At 40.9% G+C, this 20,438-nt stretch overlaps 1 protein-coding gene across 1 annotated transcript in view; it reads left to right on the top strand.

The window, feature by feature from the left end:
• Positions 1-7,236, top strand: part of LOC309704456 (shisa family member 6) — an 87,219-nt gene extending 79,983 nt beyond the window's left edge. Inside the window, exon 9 of the mRNA XM_082529614.1 lies at positions 4,569-7,236. Within this exon, the coding sequence (XP_082385740.1) occupies positions 4,569-5,182 (614 nt within the window). The 3' untranslated portion in view covers positions 5,183-7,236. The remainder of the gene's footprint in view (positions 1-4,568) is intronic.
• Positions 7,237-20,438: the final 13,202 nt, after the last annotated feature.

The following is a 20,438-nucleotide window of genomic DNA, read 5'->3' as shown; positions in this document are numbered from 1 at the left end:
TAGTTCAATTCAATTCAATTTTATTTATACAGCCCCAAATCACAACAAGAGTTGCCTCAAGGTGCTTTATATTATAAGGTAGACCCTACAATAACACATGCAGAGAAAAACCCAACAATCATACGACCCCCTATGAGCAAGCACTTTGGCGACAGTAGGAAGGAAAAACTCCCTTTTTAAATAGTATGCTCTAAATGCTCTAAAATTCCACAAAATATATAAAGCTGAAGCAGATCAGTCATTCCAGCAGCTGATGTGGGCTGACATGACTGTTAACAACTGGCATATATATTATATGTATATATAAAATTGCTTTTATCCTACTCGCTTATAGCTTTAGCACCCAGAAAGTACACATTTCATCGCTAACTTCTGGGTGTACTTTAGTTTTCCCTTAAGCTCAGAAAGAGCTTCACAAGAGTTTGCAAAAATGGTTCAAATAAAACCTTCAAAGCATCAGGAGGAATCTTAAGACAAGGTACGCACACAGAGAAAGCCACTTAAACATGTCACTGGTCCTTTTTTACACTGTGTGGTTATGTGATAGAAAAACATGCATCAGAGCAATCTCCTCTCAGCGCATTCCACATTTGTCTTTTATAAGTTTGTCTTTTCTTTCACTTATCAACTCAGGGCTTTGCTCTTATCTTGCCAGAGTCCTGTACAAACACAGAAAATCACAGAGATGAATCATGTTGAACTACAAAGAAGCTTTTTGAATTTGAGACAGGGGCCCAGCAGAATTTGTCAAACACGCAAGGAAAGTCATCCCTTGAAGAAAAAAGAAGTTCTAGCATGAGTGAGATCTTTGGAAACAAGCCTAAAAGTAATATAATTAGTTGCAATTTTAATGGAAACCATCTGGAGAGACGATGATTAGTAAATTAAATTAGCATGGTTTATTTGCAATTTAAAATTGGCAATTATAAATCATTTCTGGTGTGTAGTTTTTGTGTGTGTATGAGAGAGAGAGCGAGAGCGGCACTTCCATCCTCTCCGTCCTTCAACGACGTCAACGACGCAGGGATTGAGGACGCAGCTCTAAAATAACCCGCTTAGCTCCTCCAAGGAGGCGGCACAAAGAAGGAGAAACCAATCATATTTGGCTCTGCTGTTTTTCCCCTTAATCACCCTTAAAAGGGATTAAAACACCTTTTAGAACAAATAAGCCACCTTTAATCCGCCCAAAAAGAAATACCTAAATGATATTACTCTATCCCCCTTTTACATTCTACCACTCCTACTCCAAACCTCTGACGATCACTTTATAATTGATGTTCCACCAATTTCACGAGTGTTAGCGCATTATATGATTACGGTGTCCTGTGATCAATAGCTGACACATAAATACACTGGCTATACTGCATGTAATCTAGCAAAGTGGGAGCTGGGGTTTAATTAGCAGTTGTTAGCAATTTCCTGTGTTGTAGCTCTGCTTCACATTTGGGACCCTTCAGCCTCTCGCAATCATTTTAACAGTAAAGTGCTGCGTTTTATCTGAGCCGCAGAGATGAGATCAAGTAATTTCCATTGCCCTTCTTAAATCATTTCAGCCACTTACACTGTAAACAGTGGAACATGTGTACATCCATAAAGAATAAGACCTAAATCAAATGGAAGCGGAGGCAGTTATAGAGGAGCAGGCCATTTCGAGGATGACTTTACTTATCTCAGTGGCAGAAAGGAAAAAATAGCTAATTTCAGTTGATTGTAACAAAAAGCATCTCTTGTTTTCTGATCTGTTCTTGTCCTGTCCTATGAAAACTTTGACTTCAAATATAAAAGTAAACAATGTGTAGGAATTTGTAGAAAGTGGGGGACGTTGCTACATTTTACTACATGTGTCAATAGCAAAGCATCAACCCTAATGAATGACATCCTTCAGCATCCATCTAAAGATAAATACTGAGTTATATAAAGAAAAAGTAGAGATTGAGACAATAAACTGAATAGAAAAGTGGTTACTGAGGTCATAAATCATAAAAGCAGTACAGTCATTTTCCCATAGACTTCTATACTAAAACAGGCATTTTGCACCACAGTCGAGACAGTACAAAAGATAGATGTCGTTACTGTGACGTCACCTGTTGGTTTGCAAATTCCTGTTTTCAAGCCTCAAGATGAGCCTTTCAGGCATCTTGACTGCAAAAAATATATGTGGGGAGGAGTTGGGAAGACTTAAACTGCTTGCTCATTAGCTAACGACTGACAATTCGTTAGCAAACAAGTTCGCAGAAAATACCACAGATGGTCATCCTTTTGGAAACGAAATCAGAAAGTTGCTTCTCGTAGACTTTTTATGAGACTTTTTGCAACCTTAGATATCCCCATGGTGGTGTTCACATAGACCACAGTTTACGACATTTTACCACAAGGAATGAATGCTAATTTAATCTTTAATCTTCCCTTTTCAGACCCTAAGGTTATATAGACTCCGCTCCGTGTTGTGGGTTTTTTTCTTATTTATGCCATATCATTATCTGAGTGTAACTCTTGAGATCTTATTGACTGGAAACTTTACTTTGACCTGTCATTAGAGATATGAGCCGCAGCTTGTCAGTTGTGTCTATACTTGTAGTTCGGTTGACATTTCCCGCCGTAATGTCATATCTAAACCAACCCTTCGGGGAAGAATGCTAGACCGCATCGCCACAGGCAAGAGTTTGGCTTCCCTCATTAGGAATGCACAGACTAGTGGACATTAAAACCTCAGAGTGGGAGAAAATAAGGTGACCTTCTGCATCCAGGCGTGACATCTCTCCCAGAGAGACGAGCATCCAGACAAACAATTCCCATCATCCCCTTTCTCCACGACCTGGTGAAGCGTGATATAGTCCTAAAGCGCCAATTCAACCTCTGTGTTCTGCAGTAATTAACTACTGCAGAGGTAACAACTGCTCAGCACAATAGTTAATCAGGCAGGCACCTTGGTAGCCTTCCCCTTTTTGCGAGCACGGCCAAAAACCAGGTAGACAGAAGTCTGCTGAGAGCTACCTGTGGCTAATACTGCGGTAATGATTTTACCATTAGGAGTGTGTGCACACAGCGGAGCGGCGGCCTGCTTTCTGGCAGAGGATTAAATGACTGGTTGCCCGTTCAGGCACCACCCGCGCATGAACTGTTGAGTACTGTGGTTTGCTGATGAGTGTTCTCAATGCTGAAGGACAAATACATTGACAAGAGCTTGGAGTTATCCTGTTTTTCACGAAGGGAAAGGACAAAACAATTCAAACTGCTTTGAATAGCACTTTCCAGCTGGTGTGGGATTATGTTATCAGTTCTTACTGCCACTATTACCGTGGGGATCGCGTTTTTGTGAAAGACCGGGTTAATCTGCCGCCGCAGCTGAGTGTTTTGTTATTTGACTTAATGATGTCGCGAGACGCACTACGCAACCGTCATCTGTACTGAGCCACACAAATGGCACGAGCCTGGCCTTCAGTAATAGTAGATAGAAAGCTTCTAATACCCAAATAGCCACAGAAAAGAGATTTTATGCTCAGTAAAGAGTCTCCTTAGACTGGGGAGAGTTTTTTTTTTCTGATGCAGGTACAGGCTCTTGCTTGTGCAATAATTTGTTTTGATTACTAAAACGTATCAGAATGAAAAATGATCTAATATGCTGCAAAGCACGACTTGCCCAGGAAACATTTTGGCAATGAGCAACCATTGCTTTAATATTCATTCAACACATTGTGTCATGATTGGACCAAATTTAGACTTTCTAGCAACGGGGTCTTATTACCCAGAATTCTTTGTAAATCAAATGGAAATAAGATAATTTTTAATTCACGAGCTACAAGGTGGGATTATTCTGCAACCTTTGATTCCTAACACACTGACTTATGCTGCTGACAGTCCAGGGTTAGACACGACTGGATTATATTACTCATACCGAAAGAGCAGAGTGATGATCGTCGGGCATTATGTGACAGTCTGAAGGTCAGTACAGCTAAGCTCACCATGTGTTCCTGTGTACATAAACGACATAAACATGTTTATTCAGTGTTCCCTGATTTACTGGTGCCTTTCTGTATATGCATGTTCTCCTAGTACTCTCTTAGTTTTCCTCCCACGGTTTAAAGACTTGGCCATGGGTATGAATGTGTGATTGTCTGCCTTTCTCTGTTTGTTCTGGACTTATGACTTGCCCAGGGTGTATCCTTCCTTTTGCCCTATGAGAGGGGAGACAGGATCAGGCTGCTCCTGATCATAAGCTGGATAAACAGTTAAGAAACTGGGTGGATGCTCATAATTTCCTGGTTTATAAGAAAGGTTCCCGACTCCCGCTGTTGAGCATGGAAACAGCACCCCCACCCCCCATCTGTCTTTCCACCTCATAAGCCACACTGCAGTTTTTGCCAGTGTACTGCAGCTATTTTTGACCAGGGATGCAATGTTGCTGTTTCAGTGATTGATGGGTGCATTTTGCTAATTTGTTGAAATAAAGCTAGCTGCGGAGAGATGTGGCATAAGCCAAGCTATCCAAAATTACAGCCATTCAAAGCAAAGCCATTAAGACTCAATGCCTGCCTCTCCCTGATGATCTTTGTCTCCTAACTCCCCAGGTGATAAAGACATAGATGACTACTACGCCAGGAAGCATCATCCTGACTTTGGTGGACGGGGACCAACCCACATGGTGAAGCTGAACGCAGAACCCCAGCAACACCAGCAGCACCAGCAGCGGCAACGTCCTCGTCGAGTCCAAAGGGCCATGTCGCAGGACCACGTCCTGTCTCCTCCCAGGACGCCGCGACGTGGAGAGTACGGCCTGTCTTCCTACGGTGTGATGGCGGCTGCAGCATATGGAAGCAGCCGCCACCTCTCGGAAGAGCAGCTGCTCTCAGCGGACCGCCTCCATTCCCAGGATCCGCTGTTGCTGTCCCCAGCAATGAGGCGTGACAAGTTCCGGGAGAAGGCCATGGCGAGGGCAATGTCTCATGCTGACATGCTGATACCCACCACGCCAGTTATAGACCGCCACAAGGTGACCAAGATGTACTCTCAACCCAGTGCCTCTACTGACTCCTACAACACGCTGACGGTCAACCACCAAGTGACCACGTCTAAGAGGCAGGCGTTTGCTTCCCGACGAACACACACGGTGGACCACCTGAAGTACATTCCTGGCCACCACCACACATACCACACTGCCAGTAAGAACGAGGTAACTGTTTAACTCCGGGGTTGAAGCATTCCTGAGACCCACCACCAACATCGACAGAAGGATACTCAGCAGAACTGTTCAGTCTTCTCATCAAAACAACCTCCTGCATTTAAGAAAAGAGAACAAAAAAATAACTCTTCCGGCTTTTTAGCACAAGCTTTCTGTGTCATCCAGATTTTGGATAATTAGAATCAAACCCTGGCAAAGACATCTCTCTTTTAGAGCATCATAAGGGCTTTGCGCGGCGACACAAAGATCCTTCATGTCGGACATTAGACAATGTGAAGAAAATATTTTTTAAACTGGATTTGGGACTGGAAGGGAATTGTATCAACTTTATAAATATATAAATATGATATATTTACTATTTGTATTTTCAGTCCTTGTTATAGCTTTAGAGATTCTCATTAACTGATGTAAGCACTTCAGATGGTGCCTCTTGAATTGTCCCATTTCAGCGATGAAGTGGATTTGTGGGTTAAAAAGCACAATTAATGACTTCCCTTTTTTTCGATTAAGTTTTCTCTTCTTCTTCTTCTTCTTCGGTGAATGGCCAGAACATATCAGCTTATTAGTGAAAAACAAGGCTATTTTTGTTGCATATAATAGGAGATTGTAAATAGGCTACATTAGCAGCATTAACCTAGAAAAGCTGGCCCTCCGGCATTATTTTTTCTCCCACCTGGAATCCTTGATTCCTACTTTAAAATTTTGTTTTAGATAAGGTGAATTCCCCCAAATAACATTATTTCCACAGATGTCGGCAAAATATGTGGATTTAATATATATCTGGGGGGTATTTTTTTCTTTTCTAACTGTGCTTGTAGCATAGAATGATTGTGTGTGAAAAAAACTTTTACCAGTGTTGACTGGCAGCTTCAGTCTGCAGAAATAAGTCTACAGGTGAAAACGGAGCCTGATGGTCATTCAAATTTGCTGAATTTCCATATCCTTGCTTTGTCATCCGTAACCCCATCCATCCATAATTCTCAGTTTGTGATTGGTCAGCTGCTTCCATCTCTACATATCAAGCACTCCGTGTTAAGAAGTGCACAAGTTGTGTAATAGTTTGTCGATGTGATGGACCAATCAGTACTAAAGAGGACATCACATCGCCTGTCAGTGAAGCATTGATTAAAATGTTTGAGATATTTTCATTAAAGCAATTGCCTTATTGTATGGAATCCCATATGCTCTTAACTGAACAATCATGCTTGTTGTCTTTGCTTTCTGTGCAATATTATTGACTATAGTTTACCAGCAGAACCAGCAGCGAAAACCTATACGGTGAGAGATGTTGCAGTATATATACCTCAAAAATTCAATTGAAGAAGTCTCAAACTTTGCAGCCAAAACAACCATTAGATATATCAATCTTCCAATTCTTATTGAAAGCTGTTTAAACTTTACTCGAATAAGATTTATTAAAGTTTTATGGGCTTACAGGTATGTGAAAATACTGTGCTTCTGTTTTCAGTTGACCTGGGAGGTGGGGAAGGTTTTCTCGGTTGCTATATGAAGATCCAGTCCAGGAAGTGAGACAGTCGGGGTCCAGATTTTATACTATTAATAGAAGTGTGGCTGTTAGGATTTGTGTAATTCCTTCAGGGCTTGGGTTTTCTACATGGACTCGCCACAGTGTGTCATAAAGATTGCCAAAGACAGTTTTTTAAGGCAAATTTCTATTAAGTGCAGGAAAATTTAAGCGTGCCATTGCACTTTTTAACTACAGGTGGAGTGTCATGCTGCTTCCTGCCAATCTAGTCCCTATTTAAGTCCCAATTCAAATCCCAGGGAAAGCCAGTTAAGCACCTCCTTTAGGAAATGGTCACATGTCCAAAAAAATAGCTTTCTCACTAAGACAAGTCCCATCTTAATTTAAGCCTAGACTGAATATAAAAGATGGACGTAGCCACCAACTTCAGCTTTCTGCTGAAGCGGTGTGTCTGATGGAGAATCCAAAAACACTTTCACACCCTTTAGAAATAAACATCCTGCTAAATTAAAGATAATTTGTAACTAACAATTGAAACTATGAACTCATACAGAAAGTGTCACACATCAAGTGAGCAGTACAGTCATTTTCTGATAGACTTTTATAAAATTAGTACGGAGCCCCGCAGGGGACATGGGAGAAGAAAAATTAAGGCGGACTTTTGTGAGATCCCGCAAAACTAACTCGGGATCTCGCAAAACTTTTGCGAGATCTCACAAAACAAACTCTTTCTGGGTCACAAAATACACTTTTAAGATATTTTGAGGCGTGAATGTAGTTGTGTAAACGTCAGATACCTGCTCGGTTTACAAGACATCACATATTTGCAAAAGTGCTCCGACGTTTTCGGAGATCTGACACCCACCATCTCGAAGCTAACGGGAGGTCGAGACCTACTACAGCCGGGAGGAACACCCCTTTCCCGGCACATCGTGCCTCGACCTCCCGGTCGGCTTCGAGCTGGCAGCCTCCGAAGAATGCGGCTAAAACTTTTGCGAGATCCCGAGTTTGTTTTGCGATATCTCGCAAAAGTCCGTCTTAATTGTTTTTTCTCCCATGTCCCCTGCGGGGCTCCATAAATTAGAGATTTAAAGCTACATCCAACTTTTATATTGTAGCTCAGTTTATGGTATAAAGGCCAGAAATGACATTATGTTTTCATTAAAGGTCAGGAAATGCTCCTCAGAATAACCTTTGTATTTCTACAGACTTGCTATTTCCATTCCCAAAATGTCAGGAAATAAGAAATTGAAATCGTGTCTCTTTGTGACAACTCTCAGCAGACTGGACAAGTAAGATATCAGGAAAACTGTTGTTTCTTTCGATATTTGAGTGGTCAGCCACTGTATATACAACTTGGATACAATGTTACTTGTGATTTGGACTGTGCAATTTAAATGGAAAACTTCAAAGGAAAGCAATGGCTCATTCCATTCAATTCTGTGATTATGCTCAAGTACGCTCATGCATTGTTGCACGTTTTCCTTAAGTGTGCTTCATTTCTTGTCATAACAATACATTTAAAATTGATTTACGTTGTGGAGCATGAAAGGTTGGCCAAATGTATCTTAAGTTCAAGAAATGTATTTCTTTGTTTTAATGTGCCACTTTATGTTTTAATGTCAGATATGCATTTAATGATGTCAGTTTGAGGTTGTCTTTTTTCCAACTTTACCGTCTTTGTACACTATTTTTTTCTTCCTATATTGGAAAGTGCTTGCACAAATGAGGGCCATTTGAAGAAGGCGTGATTAATAGACTGCTTTAGACAGATATGTGTTCATCCAACTCGCTCGACTAATTTCACAAACTTCTGCTCCTTCTTTTCACTTAATTAATAATGATGTCATCCCAAGAGCCTTTTCTCTATGTGCAATATTTCCTGTTCATGCAGTATAGCTCTATAGCTCTATTACTCTTTTTAAAAAGTTGTGAAGTTCATTGGCTGCCGTACAGGCTTTGTTGTCCTTTTTATTTAGGATTGTATTGTCTTTCATAGTCAAAGAGGAGTTTTTATAATACAGATAAATGTGGTATGAATGAAAACACGTCTATGTAACTGCACAAATAACCGGAGACTAACTTAAAGGCTTCAACAAACAAATTATGACTGTTCTTGTGCATTTTTCTGTTTACAAATTATTAAAGCAAACCATGTGTGTTGTATATATGCGTTTAATAACGTGTGCTTATATAAGTCCAAGATAACAAAACTCGGAAACCCGTAGCGTGAACCTGGGGAGGACTTGGATATTATGCAGATGCAGAAGCACCAAAAACTGCAGTTCCTCAAATGGCCACAGGAGTTTTCCTCCAAAAGCCAGTAAAAAACAAAGTAAGGTCTCTGCCACATAGGCCTGGTCACTAACCTTACTGCTTACGGCTGGAAAAAATGTGAATTCGGGCCAGTTGGTAAGTGTTTGCAGGAGGTTGCTTGCTGTTGCTAGGTGAAATTAGTCACAAAGAAAGATATGATGCTGCAGCAAAAACCTCCTTGCAATTGCTTTTGTTGCTAGCAGATTGCCCTGACAGTCAGTACTTTGCATTGAACTCTCGCCAACTACTCACTAAGAGGTTGCAAAACTGTGAAGCTTGCAATGCAAACCTTTGGAAACATGATGGTTTCAGCAGTGAGACACAATTATTGTTTTTGTTTGTGGTTTGAGCATTTGACGTTTCACTACCCTCGTCTGATAGCCTTTTTGCAAAAAAGTGGGAGATCTACTTCACTAATTAATCCTTCACAGGTGGCATACTTGGTCAAAACTGGAGCCTCCCAGCAAGTTTCCTGGTTTGAACCCTGGTGAGTTCACTTCTGTGTGCTTTCCATGGATACTCTAGCTTCCTAACACAGTCCAGTGCATGTCAGGTTAGCTGGTGATTCTAAATTGGCCATAAATATGCTCTAGATCAGTGGTTCCCAAACTTTATTGCTAGGCCCCCTTTTGTTTTACAAGAAAAATGTTCACATCTTTTTTCACATCACGCTGTGCGCCACGTTATTGTTTACATGAGATGAATTGCAGAATCGCAGTTACTGTTCCTCCATTTAGAAAGGCAGAGGCGTCACAGTGTAATTATTTTACGTGTAGTTGTTTTTTTCCTGTGTAATAATATTCAACATTGCAATAATTACAATACCTTTTTCAAAAAATGCCTCTCTGTGCAAAATAGGTTTAAAAACATAAACAGCTGTGGGATCCTGTTTGTCCGTGATTTGAACCGGGGGACAAATCGTGGCAGGATCAGCCTGATGTTATTTGTATCCAGCTGTAACTTTACTGTATAAAGAGCAAAGATCTCCAAAATGTCAGGAGTAGTTAGTCATTACAACAAGTGTTTGTGAACTAAAAATCAAGAATGTGGGATACTGTTTGTCCGTGATAGGAAGAGCCCAGCGCTGCTCCCGAGGAAGGGAAAACCAATTCTGCAGGGGAGACCTACCTCGGCACTTGTGCAGGTGAAACCAAAGGGAAGATTTGCTTCACCATATTTTCTAGTCTTTGGCTTAGAATGAAGTTGGTTTGGAAACATATTCAGCGATGCTTCATCTCCTGCTTTGCGTTTGTGTGGGCGCCCCGTGCTAGTAGTGTCCAAGCGTTGTTGTTTTTTTTCCCCTTTTCATACCGCCCCCCGCAATGGCTCTGCGCCATACCCCCCCAGGGGGGTAGGCCCCACACTTTGGGAAGGTCTGCTCTAGATAAAGTAAGTAGAGTAAGATTCTGCATTCAAAAATGAGTCCAAAGGGCTGTCTTACAATAATCTACAGTGAAAAAAGAATTTATGCAGTCCTGGAAGTGTTTCCATAGGAATTCTGGGGGTAAATAACAGTTAAGTGCACTTAATAAAATCTACTTGATCATCTGGAAGTGTGACCACCTCTATAAAAGCAAAAGGTTTTAGCAGTTTACTGATATGCAGCATTTAGGTGCTGACCATGCAATGCTCAGTGAAATTACAAAAAAAAAAAAAAATAAGAGCTACATTCAGACTCTACAGGCCTCAGTTAGTGTGAGAAGTCAGCGTGCATTACAGAATAATTAGAAAAATACCGAGTATGTTTTTTCTTTTATTCACTTCATTTCCTTTCCTTTCATTCACAGTACACTGTTACTCACAATAACAGTCAACTCAAGCTACCTTCCAGGAATTGAGTTGACTGTGAACTCCTCGGTACACCAAGCTATCCTAGAGTCAAATGTGAGGCCTTCTGTCGGACAGATAAAGCTTGGCCTAAAAATTGGATCATGCAACAGGATGATGATGATGCCAAGCAAATCAGTGAATCTACAGTAGAATGGTCCAGTCAGAGTACAGACCTCACCCTGACTGAAATGCTGGGGCTTGGCCTTAAGAGAGCTGTGCTTAGATGAATGCCTGCAAAATCACAGAACTGAAGCAATTAATGAAGAAGAGTTGGTCAAAATTCCTACAAAACAACCTGAGAGGTTGTCATACAGAAAATGTTTACTTCAAGGTTATTGCCGGTAAAGGTTGTTCTATGAGATTAATTTTTCACAGGACTACATAAAAGATGAGTTGGGCATAAGAACCATCTCAGCATTGTTATAACCAGGTGTGTCCTGGCACACCAACAGACACCTTGTGCATATCTCTAAGACAAAAAAACAGATTTGGATCCACTGAGAATTACAATGTGGTTGGTTTCGCTTTATAATAATTTCAAAGAACACACAAAAATACCTGTACCCCAACCTGCCTTTGCATTCCTGGTCACTGACACCATCAACAAAAAGCACTGAGCCTCATTACTTTTATGACACATGTATTAATACCTTTTGCTCCCATCATGTCCTGGTCCATCTGAAACCCTCTTGAAATTCATAGCGGAGTGAGCAGGCCATGCATTTTGTACAATACCAGAACAAAACCTAATGGTCACAATAGTGCACACACAAATGGGCAGATGGCAAATAGCAGTGGTTTCCACTTTCTTCAACACCCATCCATTTGCATTTAGATGGAAAAACGAACAAGGTTATTTGGACAACTGTGGCCCAAATTGAGGAGCAATGGTCAAATGTTTGGCCATTAAGCAATTTAATCCTGTTCCCTCTGTGTCCTTTATCAGGTTAATTAATTCAGATAGCTGCTTGAATGATTCCGACCATCATCAACAGCTACTGGTGTTCAAAAAGGTGATATGGTGTATACTGTAAAGTGGTCCCGCTTACTATCAGCAAACCAACAGTCAGAAGGATATATCCTTGTGCTATTGAGCCCTAGTGCTAATCCCAACAATGCAAAATAACCAAGTACACTCATGAATCATTCCTTTGTTGTTGTTGGTATTTTTCTGAAGAAAAAAACAAAAAAAACATGCAGAGAACTTCAGGGTTTTATCTGTGCTGAAATATGGGATCTGAGTTGTCTGGAAGGACAAAGGATTTCGAGCTGCTGAATCACCACTGTGATCCAATCAGAAGCCACAGCAGCGTGAGGGACAAACGCTGCTCTGATTGATTGATGTGCCAAACAAAGAACGGACAGAAGGCAAGCAAGCAAGAACCAAAGGAAAAAACCCATAGCCTTATCCTCACCATCCACTTTAGACAACTTTTGAATTTTTTATAGCGCTCTTTGGTGTTTACCTTTTCACTGTGTCTCCTCCATTTGACTGTACGAGTCTCTCTCAATCTGTGTGTTCTAGTCTTTTAACTTATTTACTTTTCTTCCCCTTCTTCCTACCTGATGATTTTTTCCAATATTGCAGATTCACAATTGGCACTCCTTGGTTTTATTCAGGGCCCATTTTTATAAGATCTTCATGAAATACTTTGAGTTTATATTCTTTGATTTATACTAAAAACGTTTTTATTTAATTTTCTTGAATTTCCAGTTTTCTCTTACTTTAACTTAGTCTGTTCGTCACTTTGTCAAAACACTAAAACTCTCAAACTCATCAGAACTGAATTTCATCTCCTCCGTCTATCATCTCATATTTGCATCCAACACTCTTAAATTTCAATCATTCTACACTGTAAACTGTAATAATACCTTTATATAAGCTCCAACTGTGCAACACATACTCATAGCTGGCAGATGAGTGAATGCATTAGATTGTTAAGTAGAATATTTACCTAACCATAAAGAGGAAATACTCAAATAATAAATGCGGCTGACCAGCCACAGGGGTGGAAATAGAAGCTATTATCTTTGCTGCTATTATACCAATAGGATCCAACCTGAGCAGAAATTGGACAATTCATGTAATCTATGGTTCACTACGAGAGTTCTCACCTCCCGGGAGAAATGAATGGATGTGGGCACCATGTAAATGCAGAGAGTTAATAGAGTAGGGTGCTTAAGGAGCCTGTGTAAACACCGTGCCATTCACTGGTGACCATAGCACCATGGGAGTTTGAAGATGAATGCAGCTAACAGGCTGCGGCTGTTCCCACTGCAAAGCACACACACATACGACTTTCTCGTAGGCGGCTGCTATCGATCCCTCCGACATACTGCTTCGCTGTTGCTTAAATGAGAGCAGTCAGTAGCAGAGCTGTGTGTGAGATAGCCTCTAGTGATAGTTGGTGAATGGGGGTGGAGGGGATGGGTGGGAGGAAATTGTATAACTATAACATAAAAAGTAACAATAACCTGGAAAGGATGTGCATTCTGCAGATAAATACAGTCTAAGTTTTTTTGTGTTAATTTTATGAGTTTGACAGCCAATCGAGCATTCGTCTGAGATTCTTACAGTCACAAGAGAGTGCCTTAAGTGTTTTAATCCTTTGTGTTTTAAATCATAATAAAAGGAAAAAGAAAAGCATTCAAAGTATATGAAAAGTGCTGCATACACTGTATAAATACAATTCAGTTGTATTTATACAGCGCCAAATCACAACAACAGTCGCTTCAAGGTGCTTTATTTTGTAAGGTAGACCCCACAATAATGCATACACAGAAAAACCCAACAATCATATGACCCCCTATGAGCAAGCACTCATAGGGGGTCATGGCGACAGTGGGAAGGAAAAACTCCCTTTTAACAGGAAGAAACCTCCAGCAGAACCAGGCTCAGGGAGGGGCGGGGCCATCTGCTGCGACCGGTTGGGGTGAGAGAAGGAAGACAGGATAAAGACATGCTGTGGAAGAGAGACCGAGGTTGATAACAAGTATGAATCACTGCAGAGAGGTCTGTTAACACATAGTGAATGAGAAAGGTGACTGAAGGTGGCTGAATTTACTTGACTGAAGGCTTCTGCATAGGACACATCCATGTTTCCTTGACTCCCTCTAGAAGGGAAGAACCTCAGATCTCTTCATTGACTTAGTTTCACAGATTTGACCTGGCTTTCAATCCTAACTGTGTGATATGTATTGGCATTTATGCAGCATAAACTTTATAGTATATAAATAAATGACTTTATTTCTGACTAAATGACTAATTAAGAAACCACAAATGACTCTGCTAATCAAATGTGGTTCGCATCATTTACAGGGCTCTCCTTTGATCCAAAATGACTGTCTCTGTGGGAACTGTGTGGTGTGTCTTACCTTCTTGTGGTCTGCACTGATGTGCTGCTGTTCATTGCATTTACATGAACCTCATTATTTCCTTTCTGTCACATAAGACATTTCTCATTGTGAATCCTACACAGGATCCACAGAATGATCCCTTTCGTGATTTTATAACCCACAAATTAAGCAGTGAATGATTATGAAGTGGCTACCTGCAGATGATAATAATCCATAACTCGGATGTGATTAGAGTAATTTCCTAATGGGCTCGGCAAAGCACCGGCGGACCACAGATGGATTAGTTGTATACCTCAAATGATCCCAGACCTCATCACCTTGGTCAATTTTACCCACCAAGAAAAGTTAGAGGGCCGCTGAGCTGCGCATCAGAGATGAGGACTCTGTCCAGAAAATGATAATGATAATTACCGTCATAACGATAATAACAACAGTTATGGGAGTTCTTGCAAACTCCCTCCTCAAATATCATGGAAACATCCTCATTAGGGTAGACCAAAGGAAGCCTTATGTTTATTAGAGTAGCTGCAGGGTTTTACAACAAATAAGAGCAGCCATTGCTATAAATGTCACAATGCATCCAAATGGCCACGGTTTCATGAGTGATTTTAACATACCTGAAGAGAACAAAGTGAAAACAAGACACAAAATCTGCAAATTCATTCCAAATCCCTCCAAAATTGACCATAATTAGATGTTTGTTGAATGTAACTGCCTAAATTATATTGTGATATTGCACATAACTATCTTCCAAGCTCTTAAAAAGTCCTGTTTCTTTGCTCCAGTGTTCAATTAAATACAAAGCTTACTGCCTTACAGATATCCTGCCTGCATTGTCTTATTGACAACAGCCTTCATTAATCACACACCATACACACCATTCATTCTCCATCTGCTACCGAGATAACAACGGCACTAGTTTTGCTGAAGTCACACACGCTGGATGCTCACAATTCTCAGTCATTCTTTACCTCCTTCCCTTCTGTTTTCTCCTTCATTTTTTTCACACATTCTAGGCAAACTCAGAGTTTTTCCCTCCCTCAACCTGGACTTTAACTCGTGAAGCACAGCAGATACTCCAGACTTCAGACAGTACAGGTCACAGAGCAGATCAATGTGCAGAACACCAGAGGCCGGGCCCTCTCCAGAGTCCGAGCTCGGCTCTCGTGTCCATTTGATCAAATGCCAGCAGAAAAAAGTAACACCTTTCTTTTCATGCAACCAAAATGAAAGCACTCCGGATTTTTTTAAACTATTCACAGTTTATTTGCAGTCAGAACAGCTCAGTGTTCAACAGCCCTGTTACTTAAAGGTTGCACTCGAGCTGCGCTGCAACAGTACAGCAATTCCATGAATGCTTAAATGTCCAGAATTAAAGCTGCTTGAAACTGTTGAACAGTTTAAGACAGCTCCCGTGTAAATGAATGGTCATATGCAGTTTTAATAAGCATGTAAATATAAGATGGATATGTTTGTAAGGTTTGTAAATGTGTACACAAACTTCAAAACTATTTTTTTAAAACTTAAGGTAATACGTGCGAGAAACAGAGGAGGAGATTTCCAGCAGGCATTTGGTGTTCGATCGGTCTCCTATAACTAAAGTTGTGCTCTCATCTGTGACGCAAACAGGTTCCAGTTTTGATATTCTCTGAAATACCAAATGAGTTGCAGTGCTGGGCTGTGAACACAGGTCCCGCTAAAGGGTGTTAGGTGATGGCATGGAGTCTGTTTCTGACAATTTGGTCTATATGCATTTTGTAGGAGTCTTGCAGCTCCTCACACTAAGCAGCAGATATTGGTTCTGCGGTGTGATTCATGCCCTTCTACAAGCTTTTGCAGCTCTCCATGTGTAACAGCCTGTCTCCTGGAACCTCTTAATACTGTGCTGTGAGACACAGCAAACTTTCTTGCAATGGCACCCATGAATGCACCATTCTGGAGAAGTGAAACTGCTTGTTCAACCTGAATGGGCTGCAAGTATCGACTCAGGTAACAACAGGTGTTAGGTTTGTAGCATAAACCTATTCGCTGGAACGTTGAAGGCAATATAATTACACCGCAAAGCAAGACACGAAGTAGGCAAGTTCTTCATGTTACTCGTGCACGGGAGAGACTGGACAGAGCGCCGTCCCTTCGCTTGACCCCAGTAGCTCTCGTCCGTTCTCCCGTATCACTGTCCTTTTATTGAGGTTACATGAATATGCATAAGTTCATTAACATATGACGTCTACAAACACAAAGAGTACCTTGCCTGTGTGTGTGTGTGTGTGTGTGTTACTGCTGATCGAAGGGTCATATAACATCCTTGGTCAGGAAGAGGGTAGACTAGACCCCCCCGGTGAGGAAGTCCAGCAGTTCATCTAAACAGAAAAGCACTTAGACTAGAACAAATGTAACTACGTTAATCCTACCATAAAACTATAAGGCAAGATGCAAACTTTTCCCATGCCCCCAAGATGCAGGTGTGCATTCCAGGAATGCACACCAAGCCTCTGTAGCCTGTTAAAGATCACACAACTTATCACTACACAATTAATTATACACTTCTAAGCATCTATGGTTAAATATTTCTAAGCATAAATGAGTAAATGTTTCTAAGCATAAATGACAATCAACAATACAACTCTATCAACAGGTACCTGAAACGTGTAACTGTTTCATTCTGCTTCGCTGTGAAGTTGTACCTGGACTGAAACAGAGGTTTTCTGTCTACAAGAGGCCAAACTGTAAATTACAGTGTATGGTTTTTAGTATATTGTAATAACATTTTCTGGACATTTTTAAGTTAAACATGAAAACCCATATTACTGTTTATATAATCAAAAATTAATGAATTTATTAAAATTAATATTGTAGTTATATACCCATTTACTAGTATTGTGACATTTTTTATGGGTGGTATATAATTTCATTACATAAAATATAGATTATATAAAATTACATTATAACACCCTATATATGTTATACCTGATTATTTGCACTGCAGCAGTGTTTGACCATATTAGGTAATTTACCCATTATGGGTTTACCCATTTAACAAGAAATACACACAAAAATACACAAAGTTTTTGAGTAAATTAAAGCTAAAAAAACTGAAGAATGGAAATATCAACCAACTATTAAAAAAAAAGACTTCAGTGCTTTCTTCAAAGCATTAAACATGCTTTAAATACAGCTATACTAACTGTATGATATATAAATAATAGCCATAGCTAACGTGACACCTATTCTCCAATCCACATTTTGAAGTGTGTGTTAACCTTTTGGAAACCTCCCTGTTGGTTTTCTTTTTGGAGCGAGAAGTGGCCATGTTTAGTCCAGAACCTGGTGTGCAAGATAGCAAGCTACATCCATCCTCTCTGGGTTCTAACTGGTGCTAAGTAACATGCTAATAACAACCATAATATACGAGAAAATACCAGAAGTTTCTCACCAAAACTCAAAGGACAAAGACCGTCTGTATCTCTCAGCAAGACATATTTATTGTTTTCACTTACTTCCATTAAAACGCTCCAAAAGGCACCAACAGCACAAACATCCATGAGAGGTCCAATTAGCAGTAGGAAGCCTAGCAAACAGCTCTCAGCTACAGCTGGCTGATCAACAAACCTGCCAGTCAACGTGTTCTAACTTTAAGCCTTAACAAAATTCACAAGGTTGAGATATTTAAAAATACCTATGCTTGCTTCACTTTTCAGATCCCTTCACCTTGACAAGCTACACCTATCCTCCATGTACAGTGTATGGGTTATCCTCAGTGGCCATTCAAGAAATCTTAAGCTTCACTTTTATATCATCAAAGGTTTAGCTTGAGCCTTAGCCAAAATTAACCTCGAGGCTATGTAAGGGCTATTTGATCAAGAAGCGGAGTGAGTGCGAGTGCTCCATCACATGGGCTGACCTGAACGATCACCAGACCTGTACCCGTGAATGGCGTAGTGAAGGAAAAGAAAAAAGTCCTCAGCACATGTAATTTAAACCTAACGTGTGATAGGTTACATTGATAAGCGTTACTTGTGCCGGTCTGAGTGTGGTTTCTGCCAGCAACACCGTAGCACGTGACAACCCTCTTCACTTTGTGCGAGGATGGGGCTGAGGTGGGATGTGAAGCTTCCCACTGTGTGAACATGATGAAACGAGGATGTTCACAAGCCATCAATGAGATGCTGCTAATCTGACTGTATCCTGCTGGGAAGCGTCTGACAGAGGGAACCACCAGCAGAGACCATCACTTGTTTACAAAGAGGTTTATGTGTATTGCGCGCGTGTTTACTGTGCAGGTTTATCTTTAAGAGACTATGATGCAGTAGACTTAGTGAATGGTTTAAAAACACCTCCTCTGTCTAACACTTTAACATATTTAGATTCATTTTACGCCACTGGTTGCATGCAAGCTGAAACATGCAGACAGAGTCTTAAGCTGGGCATACACTGTGCGATTTTTGGCCCATTTTGAGCCGATTTTTCAGTCGTGCAACCGTTTTGGCGATCGGCCCGATTTGGGCATTCATCGTGCATCGTCGTGCATCACGTGGTCGTGAGCAGTGTTGCCAACTCCTCAGTAAGGAAAATCGCTATTGGCTGTCCCAAAAATCGCTAGAAGTCGCTAAATGATGTCATTGCCTAATTTGCATAATAGATCATGCTAATGTAATTTTTTTAGAAAAAAAAAGTCGCTAAGGGGTCTGAAAACTCGCTAAATATAGCGACAAAGTCGCTAAGTTTTCAACACTGGTTGTGAGGATTTCAAACAGGTTTGAAATCCTCCCGACCAAGCAATTGATGATCGGGAGCTGGTCGTGAGGTGTTAATTGATTCTCGTTACCCCACGTATACTACACGATGCACGACGCACGATGAAGGCCAAAATCGGGCCGTGACACCATCATCGTCGTGAGGGTGTCACCGCAGCTTGTCACACTGCGCACGGGCAAACACATAAATGTCGGTGAAAAAGACGGAGTAGCGCGGCAGTGCAGCGTGTGATCTGGACACAAGCGATGGAGGCACTTGTAGAACTTTGGAAAGGTCGTATAGTGTGAGACCTGCATCGTGACCTACGAACTTCTAACCTCTGCGAGTCAATCGTACAGTTTGAGCAGGAGCTGAATCGCACAGTGTTTGCCCAGCTTTAATCTGGGCAACTAGGCTGAAGCGTCTCAGAGGAAACAGGAGGGGCACAAAGTAAGCACACAAAAGAAAGAAAAATGGTCTGCAGCTTTCTCAGCTGTCACATGCTTCTATAGTAGGTGGCTTGTTCAAGAGATCATGTAACAAATTCATCAGTTAACAGTATTGATCCCGCAGTGGACACAACCCCGAGCCTAGGATCCTCCAATGGATCTCTGGGTCCTCAGATATGCCAGGATTTACATGAGAACAGGTAATAATATTTATACCACCTTGTTGTGGGCGTTGCAGTAAACCTGTCCAGCTGTGCAGTGACATTTGTACTTGTGCTGCTGATTTTGTGGACTTGCATGGTGCCACCCCAGTAATATGAGGTAGATGAGCAGCTTGTCTCATGAGGCGAACTGTCCTAGATTTAAAAAACAGTGTATGACCTTGATTTCTACTGTAGAGAAACCTACAGAGCTCTGATTTATTTCCTTAAGCCTGGAGGAAAAGCAGCACCCTGTGTTTGAGCACTGCGATCTGGTGCAGCCTACTTTAACTCAGAGTTTGAGATAGCACCTTAGAGTCATTGACACTAACAATACCAATGTTGTATTCTGCTTGAGCCTTAAATTTCACATATAAATCTGACGAGCTCTTTAGCTCGTTAGATACCTACTCATAGATTACGCATGCAGCCATTAGCCAATCTAGCCTTCCTGGACTGTTTTTCATCACCTTATCTGTGCCTGTAACAATACACCTACCCACACATCCAGCATGTTTTAGATAAAATGGTGAAAGCTCAGCCTTCAGGCTGTTTGATGACTGAAAAGCTACATACAGGCAACATATGTAGGCATGTAAAAGAAATGCAAACAGACAGTTTACACCACACTGGCAGGGGAGTCATGAAATGAACATAATATATATGAAAATCAAAAGACCTTGGATTTATAGGAAATCAGTTTTTTAAAACATATACATGTTAATACTCACTGTATGTTTGACTGTGTTTCATTAAGATAGGCCCAGTCGTTAAGGAGATAGGGCACATATATACTATGATCATTATAGTAACATATCTGTACTCATTTAAAAGTCACAGTTCTGATACATAGAGTAAAATATAATTAGCCATGCTAAAAGCTTCTA

This window comes from Aulonocara stuartgranti, assembly GCF_965226115.1.
Source record: "Aulonocara stuartgranti genome assembly, chromosome: 4".
Lineage (NCBI taxonomy): Eukaryota > Metazoa > Chordata > Actinopteri > Cichliformes > Cichlidae > Aulonocara > Aulonocara stuartgranti.
Note: the sequence above shows the minus strand (reverse complement) of the source record. Positions and strands in the feature narration are given on the sequence as shown.